The 23,352-nt window shown below is 49.2% G+C and overlaps 6 protein-coding genes across 6 annotated transcripts in view; 5 read left to right on the forward strand and 1 right to left on the reverse strand.

Moving 5' to 3' along the window:
• LOC129487373 (beta-defensin 103A) overlaps positions 1 to 23,352 on the reverse strand; it is a 215,737-nt gene that overhangs the window by 140,876 nt on the left and 51,509 nt on the right. The window lies entirely within an intron of this gene.
• On the forward strand, positions 1,507 to 3,096 carry LOC129487051 (ubiquitin carboxyl-terminal hydrolase 17-like protein 22). The gene has a single exon (XM_055287783.2). It carries the CDS (start codon positions 1,507 to 1,509, stop codon positions 3,094 to 3,096), a length of 1,590 nt encoding a protein of 529 aa, XP_055143758.2.
• On the forward strand, positions 6,269 to 7,889 carry LOC129487099 (ubiquitin carboxyl-terminal hydrolase 17-like protein 22). Its single transcript, XM_055287787.2, has one exon. The coding sequence runs from the start codon at positions 6,269 to 6,271 to the stop codon at positions 7,856 to 7,858; it is 1,590 nt and encodes a 529-aa protein (XP_055143762.2). The 3' UTR covers positions 7,859 to 7,889.
• Positions 10,914 to 15,055, forward strand: LOC134736399 (ubiquitin carboxyl-terminal hydrolase 17-like protein 11). The gene has a single exon (XM_063637773.1). It carries the CDS (start codon positions 11,039 to 11,041, stop codon positions 12,626 to 12,628), a length of 1,590 nt encoding a protein of 529 aa, XP_063493843.1. The 5' UTR covers positions 10,914 to 11,038; the 3' UTR covers positions 12,629 to 15,055.
• Positions 15,821 to 17,410, forward strand: LOC129487131 (ubiquitin carboxyl-terminal hydrolase 17-like protein 22). Its single transcript, XM_063637774.1, has one exon. It carries the CDS (start codon positions 15,821 to 15,823, stop codon positions 17,408 to 17,410), a length of 1,590 nt encoding a protein of 529 aa, XP_063493844.1.
• LOC134736404 (ubiquitin carboxyl-terminal hydrolase 17-like protein 22) lies at positions 20,601 to 22,190 on the forward strand. The gene has a single exon (XM_063637775.1). It carries the CDS (start codon positions 20,601 to 20,603, stop codon positions 22,188 to 22,190), a length of 1,590 nt encoding a protein of 529 aa, XP_063493845.1.

Here is a 23,352-nt window from a genome sequence, read left to right on the forward strand (position 1 = left end):
CCTGCTAAGCTAGGGAGCCTGCAGACACACCCAAATTCTGTCCCTCTTAGTTCAGGGAACATGTCCACTTTCATCATCATTCAAATTTGCACCAAATGTGCTAACTGCAATTCCACCACACAATGCGTGACCACAAGTGGAGGCAACATCTCAGATCCTGAACAATTGACGCAAGAATCCATGAGATACACGGCTTATTTTTGCCTTTTCCCACTGAAACGGGGGCCAGTGTTAACAATGTTAGACAATCCTCTGTTTCACTCCCTGTTTTTAAATGTCTCCGATGGTTTCTTCTTGAGACACGGCCTCACTCCCGCCACCCGGGCTTTTCTACGGGGTAGTTTTCCTTGTTTGCTTCTGTCAAATTTACAACTTTTTATTTCATCCCTATCAATTGTTGATCCATTAGCACATAGCTATGAAAATATTATCACCCATGCTGTGAGATACGTTGTTGTTATGTTCATCATTTCTTTAATAAACCGAAGCTTTTAGTTGGGATACCTTCTGATTTCTCAAGTTTTTTCTTTCATGTTTTCTTAAACTGCCGTCGTACGTCCGAAACCACCGGCTATACATTCTCATGACTATTTTTCTTTTCTGGCAAACACAAATTTGGGGAATGTCATCGATTAGTCTCTCGGTGATTGCATGATTTCCCGAAAGTGTTTCACACTCTACATTGTGCGCTGAGTATCTCCTCAAACTTCAGTGCAGGTTTCTACCACTTGATGCTTTATTATTTGGGAAGCTAGCTTCGGCAAGAGCATTTCATGCAAAGACTTGCCTTGTTCCCCACTGGCAGGTAATTTCACTCGGATATAGAATCACTAGGCTGGACATGGAAAGATTATCGCTGGAAGGTCTATTTGATTCCACGTATCTCTCCTTTCTTATGAAGGAAAAAATACGCGGTGCTAATTACTAGAATTCATTGACTATTCTCAAGTCAGAAAGCGCACTTCTGACTTCTTGTCCTTCAATCGCTGAAAGGATGATGGTATCTGCCAAAAGCACGTACTTGGAAGTACATCCCAGCACAAACACACACACACACACACACGCACGCACACACACACACACACACACACGCACACACAGAGTTTCACAGGTAAAGATTTCTTCCCTGACATTGCTTTACCTATAATAAGGCAACTGTGTGGCCACTGTCCTAACCCGCTTACACTCATATTATATGTGCCTATCATCCTGAGGAGTAATTGGATTCAGGTGTTCTAGAAATCATGATGTGGGCTGTGTCTGTTGAATTCCCAGGAATGCAGGGGGACACACCCTGTGACTCATTCCTTAATTGAGTGCTGATATTTGATTGGTTTATCGTGAACCGGATGGGTGGGTGGGGTGTTCGGGGCTGGTGGAGATGAGTTATTTAAGGGCTGATGCGGCCAGAGGGCTCGTCGTTTGAAGACTCTCTCGGAAGAGATAGCGTCTCTCTGCAACCTGCGGTCCCAGCAGAGAAACCCTGTGATCCCTGTTCCAGGCGACATGGAGCACGACTCACTCTCCTCGGGGGGTGAGTGGCACTTCAACCGCTTTTCAAAACTCACATCTTCTCGGCCACATGCAGCTTTTGCTGAAATCCAGCGGACTTCTCTCCCTGAGAAGTCACCACTCTCATCTGAGACCCGTGTCCACCCCTGTGATGATTTGGCTCCTGTGGCAAGACAGCTTGCTCCCAGGGAGAAGCTTCCTCTGAGTAGCAGGGGACCTGCTGCGGTGGGGGCTGGGCTCCAGAATATGGGAAATACCTGCTACGTGAATGCTTCCCTGCAGTGCCTGACATACACACCGCCCCTTGCCAACTACATGCTGTCCCGGGAGCACTCTCAAACTTGTCATCGTCACAAGTGCTGCATGCTCTGTACTATGCAAGCTCACATCACACGGGCCCTCCACCGTCCGGGCCATGTCATCCAGCCCTCACAGGCATTGGCTGCTGGCTTCCATAGAGGCAAGCAGGAAGATGCCCATGAATTTCTCATGTTCACTGTGGATGCCATGAAAAAGGCATGCCTTCCCGGGCACAAGCAGGTAGATCCTCACTCTAAGGACACCACCCTCATCCACCAAATATTTGGAGGGTACTGGAGATCTCAAATCAAGTGTCTCCACTGCCAGGGCATTTCAGACACCTTTGACCCTTACCTGGACATCGCCCTGGATATCCAGGCAGCTCAGAGTGTGAAGCAAGCTTTGGAACAGTTGGTGAAGCCCGAAGAACTCAATGGAGAGAATGCCTATCATTGTGGTCTTTGTCTCCAGAAGGCGCCTGCCTCCAAGACGTTAACTTTACACACTTCTGCCAAGGTCCTCATCCTCGTATTGAAGAGATTCTCCGATGTCACGGGCAACAAACTTGCCAAGAATGTGCAATATCCTGAGTGCCTTGACATGCAGCCATACATGTCTCAGCAGAACACAGGACCTCTTGTCTATGTCCTCTACGCTGTGCTGGTCCACGCTGGGTGGAGTTGTCACAACGGACATTACTTCTCTTATGTCAAAGCTCAAGAAGGCCAGTGGTATAAAATGGATGATGCCGAGGTCACTGCTTCTGGCATCACTTCTGTCCTGAGTCAACAGGCCTATGTCCTCTTTTATATCCAGAAGAGTGAATTGGAAAGACACAGTGAGGGTGTGTCAAGAGGCAGGGAACCAAGAGCCCTTGGCCCTGCAGACACAGACAGACGAGCAACGCAAGGAGAGCTCAACAGAGACCCCTGCCTCCAGGCACCCGAGTTGGACGAGCACTCGGTGGAAAGAGACACTCAGGAAAGCACCTTAGACCACTGGAAATTCCTCCAAGAGCAAAACAAAACGAAGCCTGAGTTCAACGTCAGAAAAGTCGAAGGTACCCTGCCTCCCAACGTAGTTGTGATTCATCAATCAAAATACAAGTGTGGCACCAAAAACCATCATCCTGAACAGCAAAGCTCCCTGCTAAACCTCTCTTCGACGAACCCGACAGATCAGGAATCCGTCAACACTGGCACACTCGCTTCTCGGCAAGGGAGGACCAGGAGATCCAAAGGGAAGAACAAACACAGCAGCAGGGCTCTGCTTCTGTGCCAGTGATCTCAGTGGAAGTGCTGACCCACACGTAGGGGTGCACACACACACACACACACACACACACCCGGGCGCACACACACAGACACACACACACACAAATACACCCACAAGCGCGCACGGAATCACACAGGCACCCACACAAACACCTACACCGTCAGTCCTTCACAAAGCAATGAGGAGCCCAAGTATCTGCCTGTACAACGGGGACAACTGGATAGTGATGGCTGCGTCTCAGGATGAGCCCACACATGGGAAACATCAAGTTTTGGGGTCGTGAGTCTTCCCAACCTGTGGAGGGCCTCTCTGTGTGTTTGCGTTCACGGTAGATGACATTCAGTGTGCATTTCTAAACATGACATATTGACGTGTGGGTTTGCCTGTCAGGTTATTGCAGGGGACTGGGTTTACTATTTTCTCTTCGGGTGTGTTCCATCCGTCAGCTGTTGGTCGGCAGGATGAAGGTGAAATTATGCTAATGCGGGACATCTGTGGATCATTCTCGCCACCTTGAATAGTGGAAACTGGAATGCATTTGGAAGACAGGAAGGGTGTTCTTCGTTGGTACCCTGGCTCGCCGTTTTTACGTTGGTTTTTGAATGGACCTCAGGCGCCCTAGGACTTGTGCTCTCGGTGGAACCCACATAACGCCGGAAACTCACAGACCGACTTGCCTGTTTCACGGTGTCCACTTCCAACGAATTGAAATGAAAAATTTTCCCACGGGCATGTAAGTCGTTTGGAAGGAAGTCGTAGGGATAACAAAGGAAATCAAACACAGGAGTGTGTGTATTCAACTAAAACCACATCAGAAAGCCCTGAAGTAAATCTCATTTGGTGTGTTTACAAATGGCATTTGGGGAGATTGCAGGTCAGGCGTCCAGCTGCGAAAGCTGCATCTCTGAAGCACAGTCCCTGTCCTGTCATCAGACTTCTTTATCCGACGTGGTGTTTCAGTGGAAATGATTGCGGGAAATGGCCCCTTCCTTTTCTGTATTTGCTGATGAGATTTCACGGTCCCTTTCTCGTTAGGTGCAGTGACCAAAGTTGACCAACCCCTGAGGAAAGTTGTCCAGGGCACAACTCAGGGCTCCGTAGAACCACAGAATCTTGGGGGCAACCCTGCTCGAGCACCCAAGTGCGCATACCAACAGGGTCTCTGTGTGACGTTGTGTGAAAACTACAGTGTGATGAGCATGATTCGCAGACAGGTTATCGATTGGGATCACCTCTAAATCAGTTATGAGCATTAAAGGACACCCATGCCCAGGTCCCGCCTCCAGGAAGAAGACCCTCCAGCGTTTTGTGTGAAGCCACGGCATCTGGATTCCTCATGCTTCTGGGGATCATTCTCCTGGAAATGGTGGCTCCTTTCTCCCTGTGGAGCGTCTTTCTAAGCAGTGCTCCTTTCTTCCCCCAGGACGCTTTACGTCTGGCACGGGAAGCCTTCTGATTGAGCACGCCTGGCCTCATGAAAAGACAAGGGAAAGAAACGGGGCCAAAGGTCACAGTCCTCTCATTCCACCATCCTCCTTGAAACCATCCCAATTTCACGGGCCCAGAGGCCAGGGCTGTGTGTTTACACCTCGAGGCCTCGGCACCGGGCCTAAATTCTGCCCCGTTTCTTCCTGTCTAACACATTTTGGGAAAATCCCTAGAGCCAGGATCTTCATTCCTGCTAAGCTAGGGAGCCTGCAGACACACCCAAATTCTGTCCCTCTTAGTTCAGGGAACATGTCCACTTTCATCATCATTCAAATTTGCACCAAATGTGCTAACTGCAATTCCACCACACAATGCGTGACCACAAGTGGAGGCAACATCTCAGATCCTGAACAACTGACGCAAGAATCCATGAGATACACGGCTTATTTTTGCCTTTTCCCACTGAAACGGGGGCCAGTGTTAACAATGTTAGACAATCCTCTGTTTCACTCCCTGTTTTTAAATCTCTCCGATGGTTTCTTCTTGAGACACGGCCTCACTCCCGCCACCCGGGCTTTTCTACGGGGTAGTTTTCCTTGTTTGCTTCTGTCAAATTTACAACTTTTTATTTCATCCCTATCAATTGTTGATCCATTAGCACATAGCTATGAAAATATTATCACCCATGCTGTGAGATACGTTGTTGTTATGTTCATCATTTCTTTAATAAACCGAAGCTTTTAGTTGGGATACCTTCTGATTTCTCAAGTTTTTTCTTTCATGTTTTCTTAAACTGCCGTCGTACGTCCGAAACCACCGGCTATACATTCTCATGACTATTTTTCTTTTCTGGCAAACACAAATTTGGGGAATGTCATCGATTAGTCTCTCGGTGATTGCATGATTTCCCGAAAGTGTTTCACACTCTACATTGTGCGCTGAGTATCTCCTCAAACTTCAGTGCAGGTTTCTACCACTTGATGCTTTATTATTTGGGAAGCTAGCTTCGGCAAGAGCATTTCATGCACAGACTTGCCTTGTTCCCCACTGGCAGGTAATTTCACTCGGATATAGAATCACTAGGCTGGACATGGAAAGATTATCGCTGGAAGGTCTATTTGATTCCACGTATCTCTCCTTTCTTATGAAGGAAAAAATACGCGGTGCTAATTACTAGAATTCATTGACTATTCTCAAGTCAGAAAGCGCACTTCTGACTTCTTGTCCTTCAATCGCTGAAAGGATGATGGTATCTGCCAAAAGCACGTACTTGGAAGTACATCCCAGCACAAACACACACACACACACACACGCACGCGCACACACACACACACACACGCACACACAGAGTTTCACAGGTAAAGATTTCTTCCCTGACATTGCTTTACCTATAATAAGGCAACTGTGTGGCCACTGTCCTAACCCGCTTACACTCATATTATATGTGCCTATCATCCTGAGGAGTAATTGGATTCAGGTGTTCTAGAAATCATGATGTGGGCTGTGTCTGTTGAATTCCCAGGAATGCAGGGGGACACACCCTGTGACTCATTCCTTAATTGAGTGCTGATATTTGATTGGTTTATCGTGAACCGGATGGGTGGGTGGGGTGTTCGGGGCTGGTGGAGATGAGTTATTTAAGGGCTGATGCGGCCAGAGGGCTCGTCGTTTGAAGACTCTCTCGGAAGAGATAGCGTCTCTCTGCAACCTGCGGTCCCAGCAGAGAAACCCTGTGATCCCTGTTCCAGGCGACATGGAGCACGACTCACTCTCCTCGGGGGGTGAGTGGCACTTCAACCGCTTTTCAAAACTCACATCTTCTCGGCCACATGCAGCTTTTGCTGAAATCCAGCGGACTTCTCTCCCTGAGAAGTCACCACTCTCATCTGAGACCCGTGTCCACCCCTGTGATGATTTGGCTCCTGTGGCAAGACAGCTTGCTCCCAGGGAGAAGCTTCCTCTGAGTAGCAGGGGACCGGCTGCGGTGGGGGCTGGGCTCCAGAATATGGGAAATACCTGCTACGTGAATGCTTCCCTGCAGTGCCTGACATACACACCGCCCCTTGCCAACTACATGCTGTCCCGGGAGCACTCTCAAACTTGTCATCGTCACAAGTGCTGCATGCTCTGTACTATGCAAGCTCACATCACACGGGCCCTCCACCGTCCGGGCCATGTCATCCAGCCCTCACAGGCATTGGCTGCTGGCTTCCATAGAGGCAAGCAGGAAGATGCCCATGAATTTCTCATGTTCACTGTGGATGCCATGAAAAAGGCATGCCTTCCCGGGCACAAGCAGGTAGATCCTCACTCTAAGGACACCACCCTCATCCACCAAATATTTGGAGGGTACTGGAGATCTCAAATCAAGTGTCTCCACTGCCAGGGCATTTCAGACACCTTTGACCCTTACCTGGACATCGCCCTGGATATCCAGGCAGCTCAGAGTGTGAAGCAAGCTTTGGAACAGTTGGTGAAGCCCGAAGAACTCAATGGAGAGAATGCCTATCATTGTGGTCTTTGTCTCCAGAAGGCGCCTGCCTCCAAGACGTTAACTTTACACACTTCTGCCAAGGTCCTCATCCTCGTATTGAAGAGATTCTCCGATGTCACGGGCAACAAACTTGCCAAGAATGTGCAATATCCTGAGTGCCTTGACATGCAGCCATACATGTCTCAGCAGAACACAGGACCTCTTGTCTATGTCCTCTACGCTGTGCTGGTCCACGCTGGGTGGAGTTGTCACAACGGACATTACTTCTCTTATGTCAAAGCTCAAGAAGGCCAGTGGTATAAAATGGATGATGCCGAGGTCACTGCTTCTGGCATCACTTCTGTCCTGAGTCAACAGGCCTATGTCCTCTTTTATATCCAGAAGAGTGAATTGGAAAGACACAGTGAGGGTGTGTCAAGAGGCAGGGAACCAAGAGCCCTTGGCCCTGCAGACACAGACAGGCGAGCAACGCAAGGAGAGCTCAACAGAGACCCCTGCCTCCAGGCACCCGAGTTGGACGAGCACTCGGTGGAAAGAGACACTCAGGAAAGCACCTTAGACCACTGGAAATTCCTCCAAGAGCAAAACAAAACGAAGCCTGAGTTCAACGTCAGAAAAGTCGAAGGTACCCTGCCTCCCAACGTAGTTGTGATTCATCAATCAAAATACAAGTGTGGCACCAAAAACCATCATCCTGAACAGCAAAGCTCCCTGCTAAACCTCTCTTCGACGAACCCGACAGATCAGGAATCCATCAACACTGGCACACTCGCTTCTCGGCAAGGGAGGACAAGGAGATCCAAAGGGAAGAACAAACACAGCAACAGGGCTCTGCTTCTGTGCCAGTGATCTCAGTGGAAGTGCTGACCCACACGTAGGGGTGCACACACACACACACACACACACACACACCCGGGCGCACACACACAGACAGACACACACACAAATACAACCACAAGCGCGCACGGAATCACACAGGCACCCACACAAACACCTACACCGTCAGTCCTACACAAAGCAATGAGGAGCCCAAGTATCTGCCTGTACAACGGGGACAACTGGATAGTGATGGCTGCGTCTCAGGATGAGCCCACACATGGGAAACATCAAGTTTTGGGGTCGTGAGTCTTCCCAACCTGTGGAGGGCCTCTCTGTGTGTTTGCGTTCACGGTAGATGACATTCAGTGTGCATTTCTAAACATGACATATTGACGTGTGGGTTTGCCTGTCAGGTTATTGCAGGGGACTGGGTTTACTATTTTCTCTTCGGGTGTGTTCCATCCGTCAGCTGTTGGTCGGCAGGATGAAGGTGAAATTATGCTGATGCGGGACATCTGTGGATCATTCTCGCCACCTTGAATAGTGGAAACTGGAATGCATTTGGAAGACAGGAAGGGTGTTCTTCGTTGGTACCCTGGCTCGCCGTTTTTACGTTGGTTTTTGAATGGACCTCAGGCGCCCTAGGACTTGTGCTCTCGGTGGAACCCACATAACGCCGGAAACTCACAGACCGACTTGCCTGTTTCACGGTGTCCACTTCCAACGAATTGAAATGAAAAATTTTCCCACGGGCATGTAAGTCGTTTGGAAGGAAGTCGTAGGGATAACAAAGGAAATCAAACACAGGAGTGTGTGTATTCAACTAAAACCACATCCGAAAGCCCTGAAGTAAATCTCATTTGGTGTGTTTACAAATGGCATTTGGGGAGATTGCAGGTCAGGCGTCCAGCTGCGAAAGCTGCATCTCTGAAGCACAGTCCCTGTCCTGTCATCAGACTTCTTTATCCGACGTGGTGTTTCAGTGGAAATGATTGCGGGAAATGGCCCCTTCCTTTTCTGTATTTGCTGATGAGATTTCACGGTCCCTTTCTCGTTAGGTGCAGTGACCAAAGTTGACCAACCCCTGAGGAAAGTTGTCCAGGGCACAACTCAGGGCTCCGTAGAACCACAGAATCTTGGGGGCAACCCTGCTCGAGCACCCAAGTGCGCATACCAACAGGGTCTCTGTGTGACGTTGTGTGAAAACTACAGTGTGATGAGCATGATTCGCAGACAGGTTATCGATTGGGATCACCTCTAAATCAGTTATGAGCATTAAAGGACACCCATGCCCAGGTCCCGCCTCCAGGAAGAAGACCCTCCAGCGTTTTGTGTGAAGCCACGGCATCTGGATTCCTCATGCTTCTGGGGATCATTCTCCTGGAAATGGTGGCTCCTTTCTCCCTGTGGAGCGTCTTTCTAAGCAGTGCTCCTTTCTTCCCCCAGGACGCTTTACCTCTGGCACGGGAAGCCTTCTGATTGAGCACGCCTGGCCTCATGAAAAGACAAGGGAAAGAAACGGGGCCAAAGGTCACAGTCCTCTCATTCCACCATCCTCCTTGAAACCATCCCAATTTCACGGGCCCAGAGGCCAGGGCTGTGTGTTTACACCTCGAGGCCTCGGCACCGGGCCTAAATTCTGCCCCGTTTCTTCCTGTCTAACACATTTTGGGAAAATCCCTAGAGCCAGGATCTTCATTCCTGCTAAGCTAGGGAGCCTGCAGACACACCCAAATTCTGTCCCTCTTAGTTCAGGGAACATGTCCACTTTCATCATCATTCAAATTTGCACCAAATGTGCTAACTGCAATTCCACCACACAATGCGTGACCACAAGTGGAGGCAACATCTCAGATCCTGAACAATTGACGCAAGAATCCATGAGATACACGGCTTATTTTTGCCTTTTCCCACTGAAACGGGGGCCAGTGTTAACAATGTTAGACAATCCTCTGTTTCACTCCCTGTTTTTAAATCTCTCCGATGGTTTCTTCTTGAGACACGGCCTCACTCCCGCCACCCGGGCTTTTCTACGGGGTAGTTTTCCTTGTTTGCTTCTGTCAAATTTACAACTTTTTATTTCATCCCTATCAATTGTTGATCCATTAGCACATAGCTATGAAAATATTATCACCCATGCTGTGAGATACGTTGTTGTTATGTTCATCATTTCTTTAATAAACCGAAGCTTTTAGTTGGGATACCTTCTGATTTCTCAAGTTTTTTCTTTCATGTTTTCTTAAACTGCCGTCGTACGTCCGAAACCACCGGCTATACATTCTCATGACTATTTTTCTTTTCTGGCAAACACAAATTTGGGGAATGTCATCGATTAGTCTCTCGGTGATTGCATGATTTCCCGAAAGTGTTTCACACTCTACATTGTGCGCTGAGTATCTCCTCAAACTTCAGTGCAGGTTTCTACCACTTGATGCTTTATTATTTGGGAAGCTAGCTTCGGCAAGAGCATTTCATGCAAAGACTTGCCTTGTTCCCCACTGGCAGGTAATTTCACTCGGATATAGAATCACTAGGCTGGACATGGAAAGATTATCGCTGGAAGGTCTATTTGATTCCACGTATCTCTCCTTTTTTATGAAGGAAAAAATACGCGGTGCTAATTACTAGAATTCATTGACTATTCTCAAGTCAGAAAGCGCACTTCTGACTTCTTGTCCTTCAATCGCTGAAAGGATGATGGTATCTGCCAAAAGCACGTACTTGGAAGTACATCCCAGCACAAACACACACACACACACACACACACACGCACACACACACACACACACACACACGCACACACAGAGTTTCACAGGTAAAGATTTCTTCCCTGACATTGCTTTACCTATAATAAGGCAACTGTGTGGCCACTGTCCTAACCCGCTTACACTCATATTATATGTGCCTATCATCCTGAGGAGTAATTGGATTCAGGTGTTCTAGAAATCATGATGTGGGCTGTGTCTGTTGAATTCCCAGGAATGCAGGGGGACACACCCTGTGACTCATTCCTTAATTGAGTGCTGATATTTGATTGGTTTATCGTGAACCGGATGGGTGGGTGGGGTGTTCGGGGCTGGTGGAGATGAGTTATTTAAGGGCTGATGCGGCCAGAGGGCTCGTCGTTTGAAGACTCTCTCGGAAGAGATAGCGTCTCTCTGCAACCTGCGGTCCCAGCAGAGAAACCCTGTGATCCCTGTTCCAGGCGACATGGAGCACGACTCACTCTCCTCGGGGGGTGAGTGGCACTTCAACCGCTTTTCAAAACTCACATCTTCTCGGCCACATGCAGCTTTTGCTGAAATCCAGCGGACTTCTCTCCCTGAGAAGTCACCACTCTCATCTGAGACCCGTGTCCACCCCTGTGATGATTTGGCTCCTGTGGCAAGACAGCTTGCTCCCAGGGAGAAGCTTCCTCTGAGTAGCAGGGGACCTGCTGCGGTGGGGGCTGGGCTCCAGAATATGGGAAATACCTGCTACGTGAATGCTTCCCTGCAGTGCCTGACATACACACCGCCCCTTGCCAACTACATGCTGTCCCGGGAGCACTCTCAAACTTGTCATCGTCACAAGTGCTGCATGCTCTGTACTATGCAAGCTCACATCACACGGGCCCTCCACCGTCCGGGCCATGTCATCCAGCCCTCACAGGCATTGGCTGCTGGCTTCCATAGAGGCAAGCAGGAAGATGCCCATGAATTTCTCATGTTCACTGTGGATGCCATGAAAAAGGCATGCCTTCCCGGGCACAAGCAGGTAGATCCTCACCCTAAGGACACCACCCTCATCCACCAAATATTTGGAGGGTACTGGAGATCTCAAATCAAGTGTCTCCACTGCCAGGGCATTTCAGACACCTTTGACCCTTACCTGGACATCGCCCTGGATATCCAGGCAGCTCAGAGTGTGAAGCAAGCTTTGGAACAGTTGGTGAAGCCCGAAGAACTCAATGGAGAGAATGCCTATCATTGTGGTCTTTGTCTCCAGAAGGCGCCTGCCTCCAAGACGTTAACTTTACACACTTCTGCCAAGGTCCTCATCCTCGTATTGAAGAGATTCTCCGATGTCACGGGCAACAAACTTGCCAAGAATGTGCAATATCCTGAGTGCCTTGACATGCAGCCATACATGTCTCAGCACAACACAGGACCTCTTGTCTATGTCCTCTACGCTGTGCTGGTCCACGCTGGGTGGAGTTGTCACAACGGACATTACTTCTCTTATGTCAAAGCTCAAGAAGGCCAGTGGTATAAAATGGATGATGCCGAGGTCACTGCTTCTGGCATCACTTCTGTCCTGAGTCAACAGGCCTATGTCCTCTTTTATATCCAGAAGAGTGAATTGGAAAGACACAGTGAGGGTGTGTCAAGAGGCAGGGAACCAAGAGCCCTTGGCCCTGCAGACACAGACAGGCGAGCAACGCAAGGAGAGCTCAACAGAGACCCCTGCCTCCAGGCACCCGAGTTGGACGAGCACTCGGTGGAAAGAGACACTCAGGAAAGCACCTTAGACCACTGGAAATTCCTCCAAGAGCAAAACAAAACGAAGCCTGAGTTCAACGTCAGAAAAGTCGAAGGTACCCTGCCTCCCAACGTAGTTGTGATTCATCAATCAAAATACAAGTGTGGCACCAAAAACCATCATCCTGAACAGCAAAGCTCCCTGCTAAACCTCTCTTCGACGAACCCGACAGATCAGGAATCCATCAACACTGGCACACTCGCTTCTCGGCAAGGGAGGACCAGGAGATCCAAAGGGAAGAACAAACACAGCAGCAGGGCTCTGCTTCTGTGCCAGTGATCTCAGTGGAAGTGCTGACCCACACGTAGGGGTGCACACACACACACACACACACACACACACCCGGGCGCACACACACAGACACACACACACACAAATACACCCACAAGCGCGCACGGAATCACACAGGCACCCACACAAACACCTACACCGTCAGTCCTTCACAAAGCAATGAGGAGCCCAAGTATCTGCCTGTACAACGGGGACAACTGGATAGTGATGGCTGCGTCTCAGGATGAGCCCACACATGGGAAACATCAAGTTTTGGGGTCGTGAGTCTTCCCAACCTGTGGAGGGCCTCTCTGTGTGTTTGCGTTCACGGTAGATGACATTCAGTGTGCATTTCTAAACATGACATATTGACGTGTGGGTTTGCCTGTCAGGTTATTGCAGGGGACTGGGTTTACTATTTTCTCTTCGGGTGTGTTCCATCCGTCAGCTGTTGGTCGGCAGGATGAAGGTGAAATTATGCTAATGCGGGACATCTGTGGATCATTCTCGCCACCTTGAATAGTGGAAACTGGAATGCATTTGGAAGACAGGAAGGGTGTTCTTCGTTGGTACCCTGGCTCGCCGTTTTTACGTTGGTTTTTGAATGGACCTCAGGCGCCCTAGGACTTGTGCTCTCGGTGGAACCCACATAACGCCGGAAACTCACAGACCGACTTGCCTGTTTCACGGTGTCCACTTCCAACGAATTGAAATGAAAAATTTTCCCACGGGCATGTAAGTCGTTTGGAAGGAAGTCGTAGGGATAACAAAGGAAATCAAACACAGGAGTGTGTGTATTCAACTAAAACCACATCAGAAAGCCCTGAAGTAAATCTCATTTGGTGTGTTTACAAATGGCATTTGGGGAGATTGCAGGTCAGGCGTCCAGCTGCGAAAGCTGCATCTCTGAAGCACAGTCCCTGTCCTGTCATCAGACTTCTTTATCCGACGTGGTGTTTCAGTGGAAATGATTGCGGGAAATGGCCCCTTCCTTTTCTGTATTTGCTGATGAGATTTCACGGTCCCTTTCTCGTTAGGTGCAGTGACCAAAGTTGACCAACCCCTGAGGAAAGTTGTCCAGGGCACAACTCAGGGCTCCGTAGAACCACAGAATCTTGGGGGCAACCCTGCTCGAGCACCCAAGTGCGCATACCAACAGGGTCTCTGTGTGACGTTGTGTGAAAACTACAGTGTGATGAGCATGATTCGCAGACAGGTTATCGATTGGGATCACCTCTAAATCAGTTACGAGCATTAAAGGACACCCATGCCCAGGTCCCGCCTCCAGGAAGAAGACCCTCCAGCGTTTTGTGTGAAGCCACGGCATCTGGATTCCTCATGCTTCTGGGGATCATTCTCCTGGAAATGGTGGCTCCTTTCTCCCTGTGGAGCGTCTTTCTAAGCAGTGCTCCTTTCTTCCCCCAGGACGCTTTACGTCTGGCACGGGAAGCCTTCTGATTGAGCACGCCTGGCCTCATGAAAAGACAAGGGAAAGAAACGGGGCCAAAGGTCACAGTCCTCTCATTCCACCATCCTCCTTGAAACCATCCCAATTTCACGGGCCCAGAGGCCAGGGCTGTGTGTTTACACCTCGAGGCCTCGGCACCGGGCCTAAATTCTGCCCCGTTTCTTCCTGTCTAACACATTTTGGGAAAATCCCTAGAGCCAGGATCTTCATTCCTGCTAAGCTAGGGAGCCTGCAGACACACCCAAATTCTGTCCCTCTTAGTTCAGGGAACATGTCCACTTTCATCATCATTCAAATTTGCACCAAATGTGCTAACTGCAATTCCACCACACAATGCGTGACCACAAGTGGAGGCAACATCTCAGATCCTGAACAACTGACGCAAGAATCCATGAGATACACGGCTTATTTTTGCCTTTTCCCACTGAAACGGGGGCCAGTGTTAACAATGTTAGACAATCCTCTGTTTCACTCCCTGTTTTTAAATCTCTCCGATGGTTTCTTCTTGAGACACGGCCTCACTCCCGCCACCCGGGCTTTTCTACGGGGTAGTTTTCCTTGTTTGCTTCTGTCAAATTTACAACTTTTTATTTCATCCCTATCAATTGTTGATCCATTAGCACATAGCTATGAAAATATTATCACCCATGCTGTGAGATACGTTGTTGTTATGTTCATCATTTCTTTAATAAACCGAAGCTTTTAGTTGGGATACCTTCTGATTTCTCAAGTTTTTTCTTTCATGTTTTCTTAAACTGCCGTCGTACGTCCGAAACCACCGGCTATACATTCTCATGACTATTTTTCTTTTCTGGCAAACACAAATTTGGGGAATGTCATCGATTAGTCTCTCGGTGATTGCATGATTTCCCGAAAGTGTTTCACACTCTACATTGTGCGCTGAGTATCTCCTCAAACTTCAGTGCAGGTTTCTACCACTTGATGCTTTATTATTTGGGAAGCTAGCTTCGGCAAGAGCATTTCATGCACAGACTTGCCTTGTTCCCCACTGGCAGGTAATTTCACTCGGATATAGAATCACTAGGCTGGACATGGAAAGATTATCGCTGGAAGGTCTATTTGATTCCACGTATCTCTCCTTTCTTATGAAGGAAAAAATACGCGGTGCTAATTACTAGAATTCATTGACTATTCTCAAGTCAGAAAGCGCACTTCTGACTTCTTGTCCTTCAATCGCTGAAAGGATGATGGTATCTGCCAAAAGCACGTACTTGGAAGTACATCCCAGCACAAACACACACACACACATACACGCACACACACACACACGCACACACACACACACACACACACACACGCACACACAGAGTTTCACAGGTAAAGATTTCTTCCCTGACATTGCTTTACCTATAATAAGGCAACTGTGTGGCCACTGTCCTAACCCGCTTACACTCATATTATATGTGCCTATCATCCTGAGGAGTAATTGGATTCAGGTGTTCTAGAAATCATGATGTGGGCTGTGTCTGTTGAATTCCCAGGAATGCAGGGGGACACACCCTGTGACTCATTCCTTAATTGAGTGCTGATATTTGATTGGTTTATCGTGAACCGGATGGGTGGGTGGGGTGTTCGGGGCTGGTGGAGATGAGTTATTTAAGGGCTGATGCGGCCAGAGGGCTCGTCGTTTGAAGACTCTCTCGGAAGAGATAGCGTCTCTCTGCAACCTGCGGTCCCAGCAGAGAAACCCTGTGATCCCTGTTCCAGGCGACATGGAGCACGACTCACTCTCCTCGGGGGGTGAGTGGCACTTCAACCGCTTTTCAAAACTCACATCTTCTCGGCCACATGCAGCTTTTGCTGAAATCCAGCGGACTTCTCTCCCTGAGAAGTCACCACTCTCATCTGAGACCCGTGTCCACCCCTGTGATGATTTGGCTCCTGTGGCAAGACAGCTTGCTCCCAGGGAGAAGCTTCCTCTGAGTAGCAGGGGACCTGCTGCGGTGGGGGCTGGGCTCCAGAATATGGGAAATACCTGCTACGTGAATGCTTCCCTGCAGTGCCTGACATACACACCGCCCCTTGCCAACTACATGCTGTCCCGGGAGCACTCTCAAACTTGTCATCGTCACAAGTGCTGCATGCTCTGTACTATGCAAGCTCACATCACACGGGCCCTCCACCGTCCGGGCCATGTCATCCAGCCCTCACAGGCATTGGCTGCTGGCTTCCATAGAGGCAAGCAGGAAGATGCCCATGAATTTCTCATGTTCACTGTGGATGCCATGAAAAAGGCATGCCTTCCCGGGCACAAGCAGGTAGATCCTCACTCTAAGGACACCACCCTCATCCACCAAATATTTGGAGGGTACTGGAGATCTCAAATCAAGTGTCTCCACTGCCAGGGCATTTCAGACACCTTTGACCCTTACCTGGACATCGCCCTGGATATCCAGGCAGCTCAGAGTGTGAAGCAAGCTTTGGAACAGTTGGTGAAGCCCGAAGAACTCAATGGAGAGAATGCCTATCATTGTGGTCTTTGTCTCCAGAAGGCGCCTGCCTCCAAGACGTTAACTTTACACACTTCTGCCAAGGTCCTCATCCTCGTATTGAAGAGATTCTCCGATGTCACGGGCAACAAACTTGCCAAGAATGTGCAATATCCTGAGTGCCTTGACATGCAGCCATACATGTCTCAGCAGAACACAGGACCTCTTGTCTATGTCCTCTATGCTGTGCTGGTCCACGCTGGGTGGAGTTGTCACAACGGACATTACTTCTCTTATGTCAAAGCTCAAGAAGGCCAGTGGTATAAAATGGATGATGCCGAGGTCACTGCTTCTGGCATCACTTCTGTCCTGAGTCAACAGGCCTATGTCCTCTTTTATATCCAGAAGAGTGAATTGGAAAGACACAGTGAGGGTGTGTCAAGAGGCAGGGAACCAAGAGCCCTTGGCCCTGCAGACACAGACAGGCGAGCAACGCAAGGAGAGCTCAACAGAGACCCCTGCCTCCAGGCACCCGAGTTGGACGAGCACTCGGTGGAAAGAGACACTCAGGAAAGCACCTTAGACCACTGGAAATTCCTCCAAGAGCAAAACAAAACGAAGCCTGAGTTCAACGTCAGAAAAGTCGAAGGTACCCTGCCTCCCAACGTAGTTGTGATTCATCAATCAAAATACAAGTGTGGCACCAAAAACCATCATCCTGAACAGCAAAGCTCCCTGCTAAACCTCTCTTCGACGAACCCGACAGATCAGGAATCCATCAACACTGGCACACTCGCTTCTCGGCAAGGGAGGACCAGGAGATCCAAAGGGAAGAACAAACACAGCAGCAGGGCTCTGCTTCTGTGCCAGTGATCTCAGTGGAAGTGCTGACCCACACGTAGGGGTGCACACACACACACACACACACACACACCCGGGCGCACACACACAGACACACACACACACAAATACACCCACAAGCGCGCACGGAATCACACAGGCACCCACACAAACACCTACACCGTCAGTCCTTCACAAAGCAATGAGGAGCCCAAGTATCTGCCTGTACAACGGGGACAACTGGATAGTGATGGCTGCGTCTCAGGATGAGCCCACACATGGGAAACATCAAGTTTTGGGGTCGTGAGTCTTCCCAACCTGTGGAGGGCCTCTCTGTGTGTTTGCGTTCACGGTAGATGACATTCAGTGTGCATTTCTAAACATGACATATTGACGTGTGGGTTTGCCTGTCAGGTTATTGCAGGGGACTGGGTTTACTATTTTCTCTTCGGGTGTGTTCCATCCGTCAGCTGTTGGTCGGCAGGATGAAGGTGAAATTATGCTAATGCGGGACATCTGTGGATCATTCTCGCCACCTTGAATAGTGGAAACTGGAATGCATTTGGAAGACAGGAAGGGTGTTCTTCGTTGGTACCCTGGCTCGCCGTTTTTACGTTGGTTTTTGAATGGACCTCAGGCGCCCTAGGACTTGTGCTCTCGGTGGAACCCACATAACGCCGGAAACTCACAGACCGACTTGCCTGTTTCACGGTGTCCACTTCCAACGAATTGAAATGAAAAATTTTCCCACGGGCATGTAAGTCGTTTGGAAGGAAGTCGTAGGGATAACAAAGGAAATCAAACACAGGAGTGTGTGTATTCAACTAAAACCACATCAGAAAGCCCTGAAGTAAATCTCATTTGGTGTGTTTACAAATGGCATTTGGGGAGATTGCAGGTCAGGCGTCCAGCTGCGAAAGCTGCATCTCTGAAGCACAGTCCCTGTCCTGTCATCAGACTTCTTTATCCGACGTGGTGTTTCAGTGGAAATGATTGCGGGAAATGGCCCCTTCCTTTTCTGTATTTGCTGATGAGATTTCACGGTCCCTTTCTCGTTAGGTGCAGTGACCAAAGTTGACCAACCCCTGAGGAAAGTTGTCCAGGGCACAACTCAGGGCTCCGTAGAACCACAGAATCTTGGGGGCAACCCTGCTCGAGCACCCAAGTGCGCATACCAACAGGGTCTCTGTGTGACGTTGTGTGAAAACTACAGTGTGATGAGCATGATTCGCAGACAGGTTATCGATTGGGATCACCTCTAAATCAGTTACGAGCATTAAAGGACACCCATGCCCAGGTCCCGCCTCCAGGAAGAAGACCCTCCAGCGTTTTGTGTGAAGCCACGGCATCTGGATTCCTCATGCTTCTGGGGATCATTCTCCTGGAAATGGTGGCTCCTTTCTCCCTGTGGAGCGTCTTTCTAAGCAGTGCTCCTTTCTTCCCCCAGGACGCTTTACGTCTGGCACGGGAAGCCTTCTGATTGAGCACGCCTGGCCTCATGAAAAGACAAGGGAAAGAAACGGGGCCAAAGGTCACAGTCCTCTCATTCCACCATCCTCCTTGAAACCATCCCAATTTCACGGGCCCAGAGGCCAGGGCTGTGTGTTTACACCTCGAGGCCTCGGCACCGGGCCTAAATTCTGCCCCGTTTCTTCCTGTCTAACACATTTTGGGAAAATCCCTAGAGCCAGGATCTTCATTCCTGCTAAGCTAGGGAGCCTGCAGACACACCCAAATTCTGTCCCTCTTAGTTCAGGGAACATGTCCACTTTCATCATCATTCAAATTTGCACCAAATGTGCTAACTGCAATTCCACCACACAATGCGTGACCACAAGTGGAGGCAACATCTCAGATCCTGAACAACTGACGCAAGAATCCATGAGATACACGGCTTATTTTTGCCTTTTCCCACTGAAACGGGGGCCAGTGTTAACAATGTTAGACAATCCTCTGTTTCACTCCCTGTTTTTAAATCTCTCCGATGGTTTCTTCTTGAGACACGGCCTCACTCCCGCCACCCGGGCTTTTCTACGGGGTAGTTTTCCTTGTTTGCTTCTGTCAAATTTACAACTTTTTATTTCATCCCTATCAATTGTTGATCCATTAGCACATAGCTATGAAAATATTATCACCCATGCTGTGAGATACGTTGTTGTTATGTTCATCATTTCTTTAATAAACCGAAGCTTTTAGTTGGGATACCTTCTGATTTCTCAAGTTTTTTCTTTCATGTTTTCTTAAACTGCCGTCGTACGTCCGAAACCACCGGCTATACATTCTCATGACTATTTTTCTTTTCTGGCAAACACAAATTTGGGGAATGTCATCGATTAGTCTCTCGGTGATTGCATGATTTCCCGAAAGTGTTTCACACTCTACATTGTGCGCTGAGTATCTCCTCAAACTTCAGTGCAGGTTTCTACCACTTGATGCTTTATTATTTGGGAAGCTAGCTTCGGCAAGAGCATTTCATGCACAGACTTGCCTTGTTCCCCACTGGCAGGTAATTTCACTCGGATATAGAATCACTAGGCTGGACATGGAAAGATTATCGCTGGAAGGTCTATTTGATTCCACGTATCTCTCCTTTCTTATGAAGGAAAAAATACGCGGTGCTAATTACTAGAATTCATTGACTATTCTCAAGTCAGAAAGCGCACTTCTGACTTCTTGTCCTTCAATCGCTGAAAGGATGATGGTATCTGCCAAAAGCACGTACTTGGAAGTACATCCCAGCACAAACACACACACACACATACACGCACACACACACACACGCACACACACACACACACACACACACACGCACACACAGAGTTTCACAGGTAAAGATTTCTTCCCTGACATTGCTTTACCTATAATAAGGCAACTGTGTGGCCACTGTCCTAACCCGCTTACACTCATATTATATGTGCCTATCATCCTGAGGAGTAATTGGATTCAGGTGTTCTAGAAATCATGATGTGGGCTGTGTCTGTTGAATTCCCAGGAATGCAGGGGGACACACCCTGTGACTCATTCCTTAATTGAGTGCTGATATTTGATTGGTTTATCGTGAACCGGATGGGTGGGTGGGGTGTTCGGGGCTGGTGGAGATGAGTTATTTAAGGGCTGATGCGGCCAGAGGGCTCGTCGTTTGAAGACTCTCTCGGAAGAGATAGCGTCTCTCTGCAACCTGCGGTCCCAGCAGAGAAACCCTGTGATCCCTGTTCCAGGCGACATGGAGCACGACTCACTCTCCTCGGGGGGTGAGTGGCACTTCAACCGCTTTTCAAAACTCACATCTTCTCGGCCACATGCAGCTTTTGCTGAAATCCAGCGGACTTCTCTCCCTGAGAAGTCACCACTCTCATCTGAGACCCGTGTCCACCCCTGTGATGATTTGGCTCCTGTGGCAAGACAGCTTGCTCCCAGGGAGAAGCTTCCTCTGAGTAGCAGGGGACCTGCTGCGGTGGGGGCTGGGCTCCAGAATATGGGAAATACCTGCTACGTGAATGCTTCCCTGCAGTGCCTGACATACACACCGCCCCTTGCCAACTACATGCTGTCCCGGGAGCACTCTCAAACTTGTCATCGTCACAAGTGCTGCATGCTCTGTACTATGCAAGCTCACATCACACGGGCCCTCCACCGTCCGGGCCATGTCATCCAGCCCTCACAGGCATTGGCTGCTGGCTTCCATAGAGGCAAGCAGGAAGATGCCCATGAATTTCTCATGTTCACTGTGGATGCCATGAAAAAGGCATGCCTTCCCGGGCACAAGCAGGTAGATCCTCACTCTAAGGACACCACCCTCATCCACCAAATATTTGGAGGGTACTGGAGATCTCAAATCAAGTGTCTCCACTGCCAGGGCATTTCAGACACCTTTGACCCTTACCTGGACATCGCCCTGGATATCCAGGCAGCTCAGAGTGTGAAGCAAGCTTTGGAACAGTTGGTGAAGCCCGAAGAACTCAATGGAGAGAATGCCTATCATTGTGGTCTTTGTCTCCAGAAGGCGCCTGCCTCCAAGACGTTAACTTTACACACTTCTGCCAAGGTCCTCATCCTCGTATTGAAGAGATTCTCCGATGTCACGGGCAACAAACTTGCCAAGAATGTGCAATATCCTGAGTGCCTTGACATGCAGCCATACATGTCTCAGCAGAACACAGGACCTCTTGTCTATGTCCTCTACGCTGTGCTGGTCCACGCTGGGTGGAGTTGTCACAACGGACATTACTTCTCTTATGTCAAAGCTCAAGAAGGCCAGTGGTATAAAATGGATGATGCCGAGGTCACTGCTTCTGGCATCACTTCTGTCCTGAGTCAACAGGCCTATGTCCTCTTTTATATCCAGAAGAGTGAATTGGAAAGACACAGTGAGGGTGTGTCAAGAGGCAGGGAACCAAGAGCCCTTGGCCCTGCAGACACAGACAGACGAGCAACGCAAGGAGAGCTCAACAGAGACCCCTGCCTCCAGGCACCCGAGTTGGACGAGCACTCGGTGGAAAGAGACACTCAGGAAAGCACCTTAGACCACTGGAAATTCCTCCAAGAGCAAAACAAAACGAAGCCTGAGTTCAACGTCAGAAAAGTCGAAGGTACCCTGCCTCCCAACGTAGTTGTGATTCATCAATCAAAATACAAGTGTGGCACCAAAAACCATCATCCTGAACAGCAAAGCTCCCTGCTAAACCTCTCTTCGACGAACCCGACAGATCAGGAATCCATCAACACTGGCACACTCGCTTCTCGGCAAGGGAGGACCAGGAGATCCAAAGGGAAGAACAAACACAGCAGCAGGGCTCTGCTTCTGTGCCAGTGATCTCAGTGGAAGTGCTGACCCACACGTAGGGGTGCACACACACACACACACACACACACACACCCGGGCGCACACACACAGACACACACACACACAAATACACCCACAAGCGCGCACGGAATCACACAGGCACCCACACAAACACCTACACCGTCAGTCCTTCACAAAGCAATGAGGAGCCCAAGTATCTGCCTGTACAACGGGGACAACTGGATAGTGATGGCTGCGTCTCAGGATGAGCCCACACATGGGAAACATCAAGTTTTGGGGTCGTGAGTCTTCCCAACCTGTGGAGGGCCTCTCTGTGTGTTTGCGTTCACGGTAGATGACATTCAGTGTGCATTTCTAAACATGACATATTGACGTGTGGGTTTGCCTGTCAGGTTATTGCAGGGGACTGGGTTTACTATTTTCTCTTCGGGTGTGTTCCATCCGTCAGCTGTTGGTCGGCAGGATGAAGGTGAAATTATGCTAATGCGGGACATCTGTGGATCATTCTCGCCACCTTGAATAGTGGAAACTGGAATGCATTTGGAAGACAGGAAGGGTGTTCTTCGTTGGTACCCTGGCTCGCCGTTTTTACGTTGGTTTTTGAATGGACCTCAGGCGCCCTAGGACTTGTGCTCTCGGTGGAACCCACATAACGCCGGAAACTCACAGACCGACTTGCCTGTTTCACGGTGTCCACTTCCAACGAATTGAAATGAAAAATTTTCCCACGGGCATGTAAGTCGTTTGGAAGGAAGTCGTAGGGATAACAAAGGAAATCAAACACAGGAGTGTGTGTATTCAACTAAAACCACATCAGAAAGCCCTGAAGTAAATCTCATTTGGTGTGTTTACAAATGGCATTTGGGGAGATTGCAGGTCAGGCGTCCAGCTGCGAAAGCTGCATCTCTGAAGCACAGTCCCTGTCCTGTCATCAGACTTCTTTATCCGACGTGGTGTTTCAGTGGAAATGATTGCGGGAAATGGCCCCTTCCTTTTCTGTATTTGCTGATGAGATTTCACGGTCCCTTTCTCGTTAGGTGCAGTGACCAAAGTTGACCAACCCCTGAGGAAAGTTGTCCAGGGCACAACTCAGGGCTCCGTAGAACCACAGAATCTTGGGGGCAACCCTGCTCGAGCACCCAAGTGCGCATACCAACAGGGTCTCTGTGTG

Source organism: Symphalangus syndactylus, chromosome 1 (genome assembly GCF_028878055.3).
Source record: "Symphalangus syndactylus isolate Jambi chromosome 1, NHGRI_mSymSyn1-v2.1_pri, whole genome shotgun sequence".
Lineage (NCBI taxonomy): Eukaryota > Metazoa > Chordata > Mammalia > Primates > Hylobatidae > Symphalangus > Symphalangus syndactylus.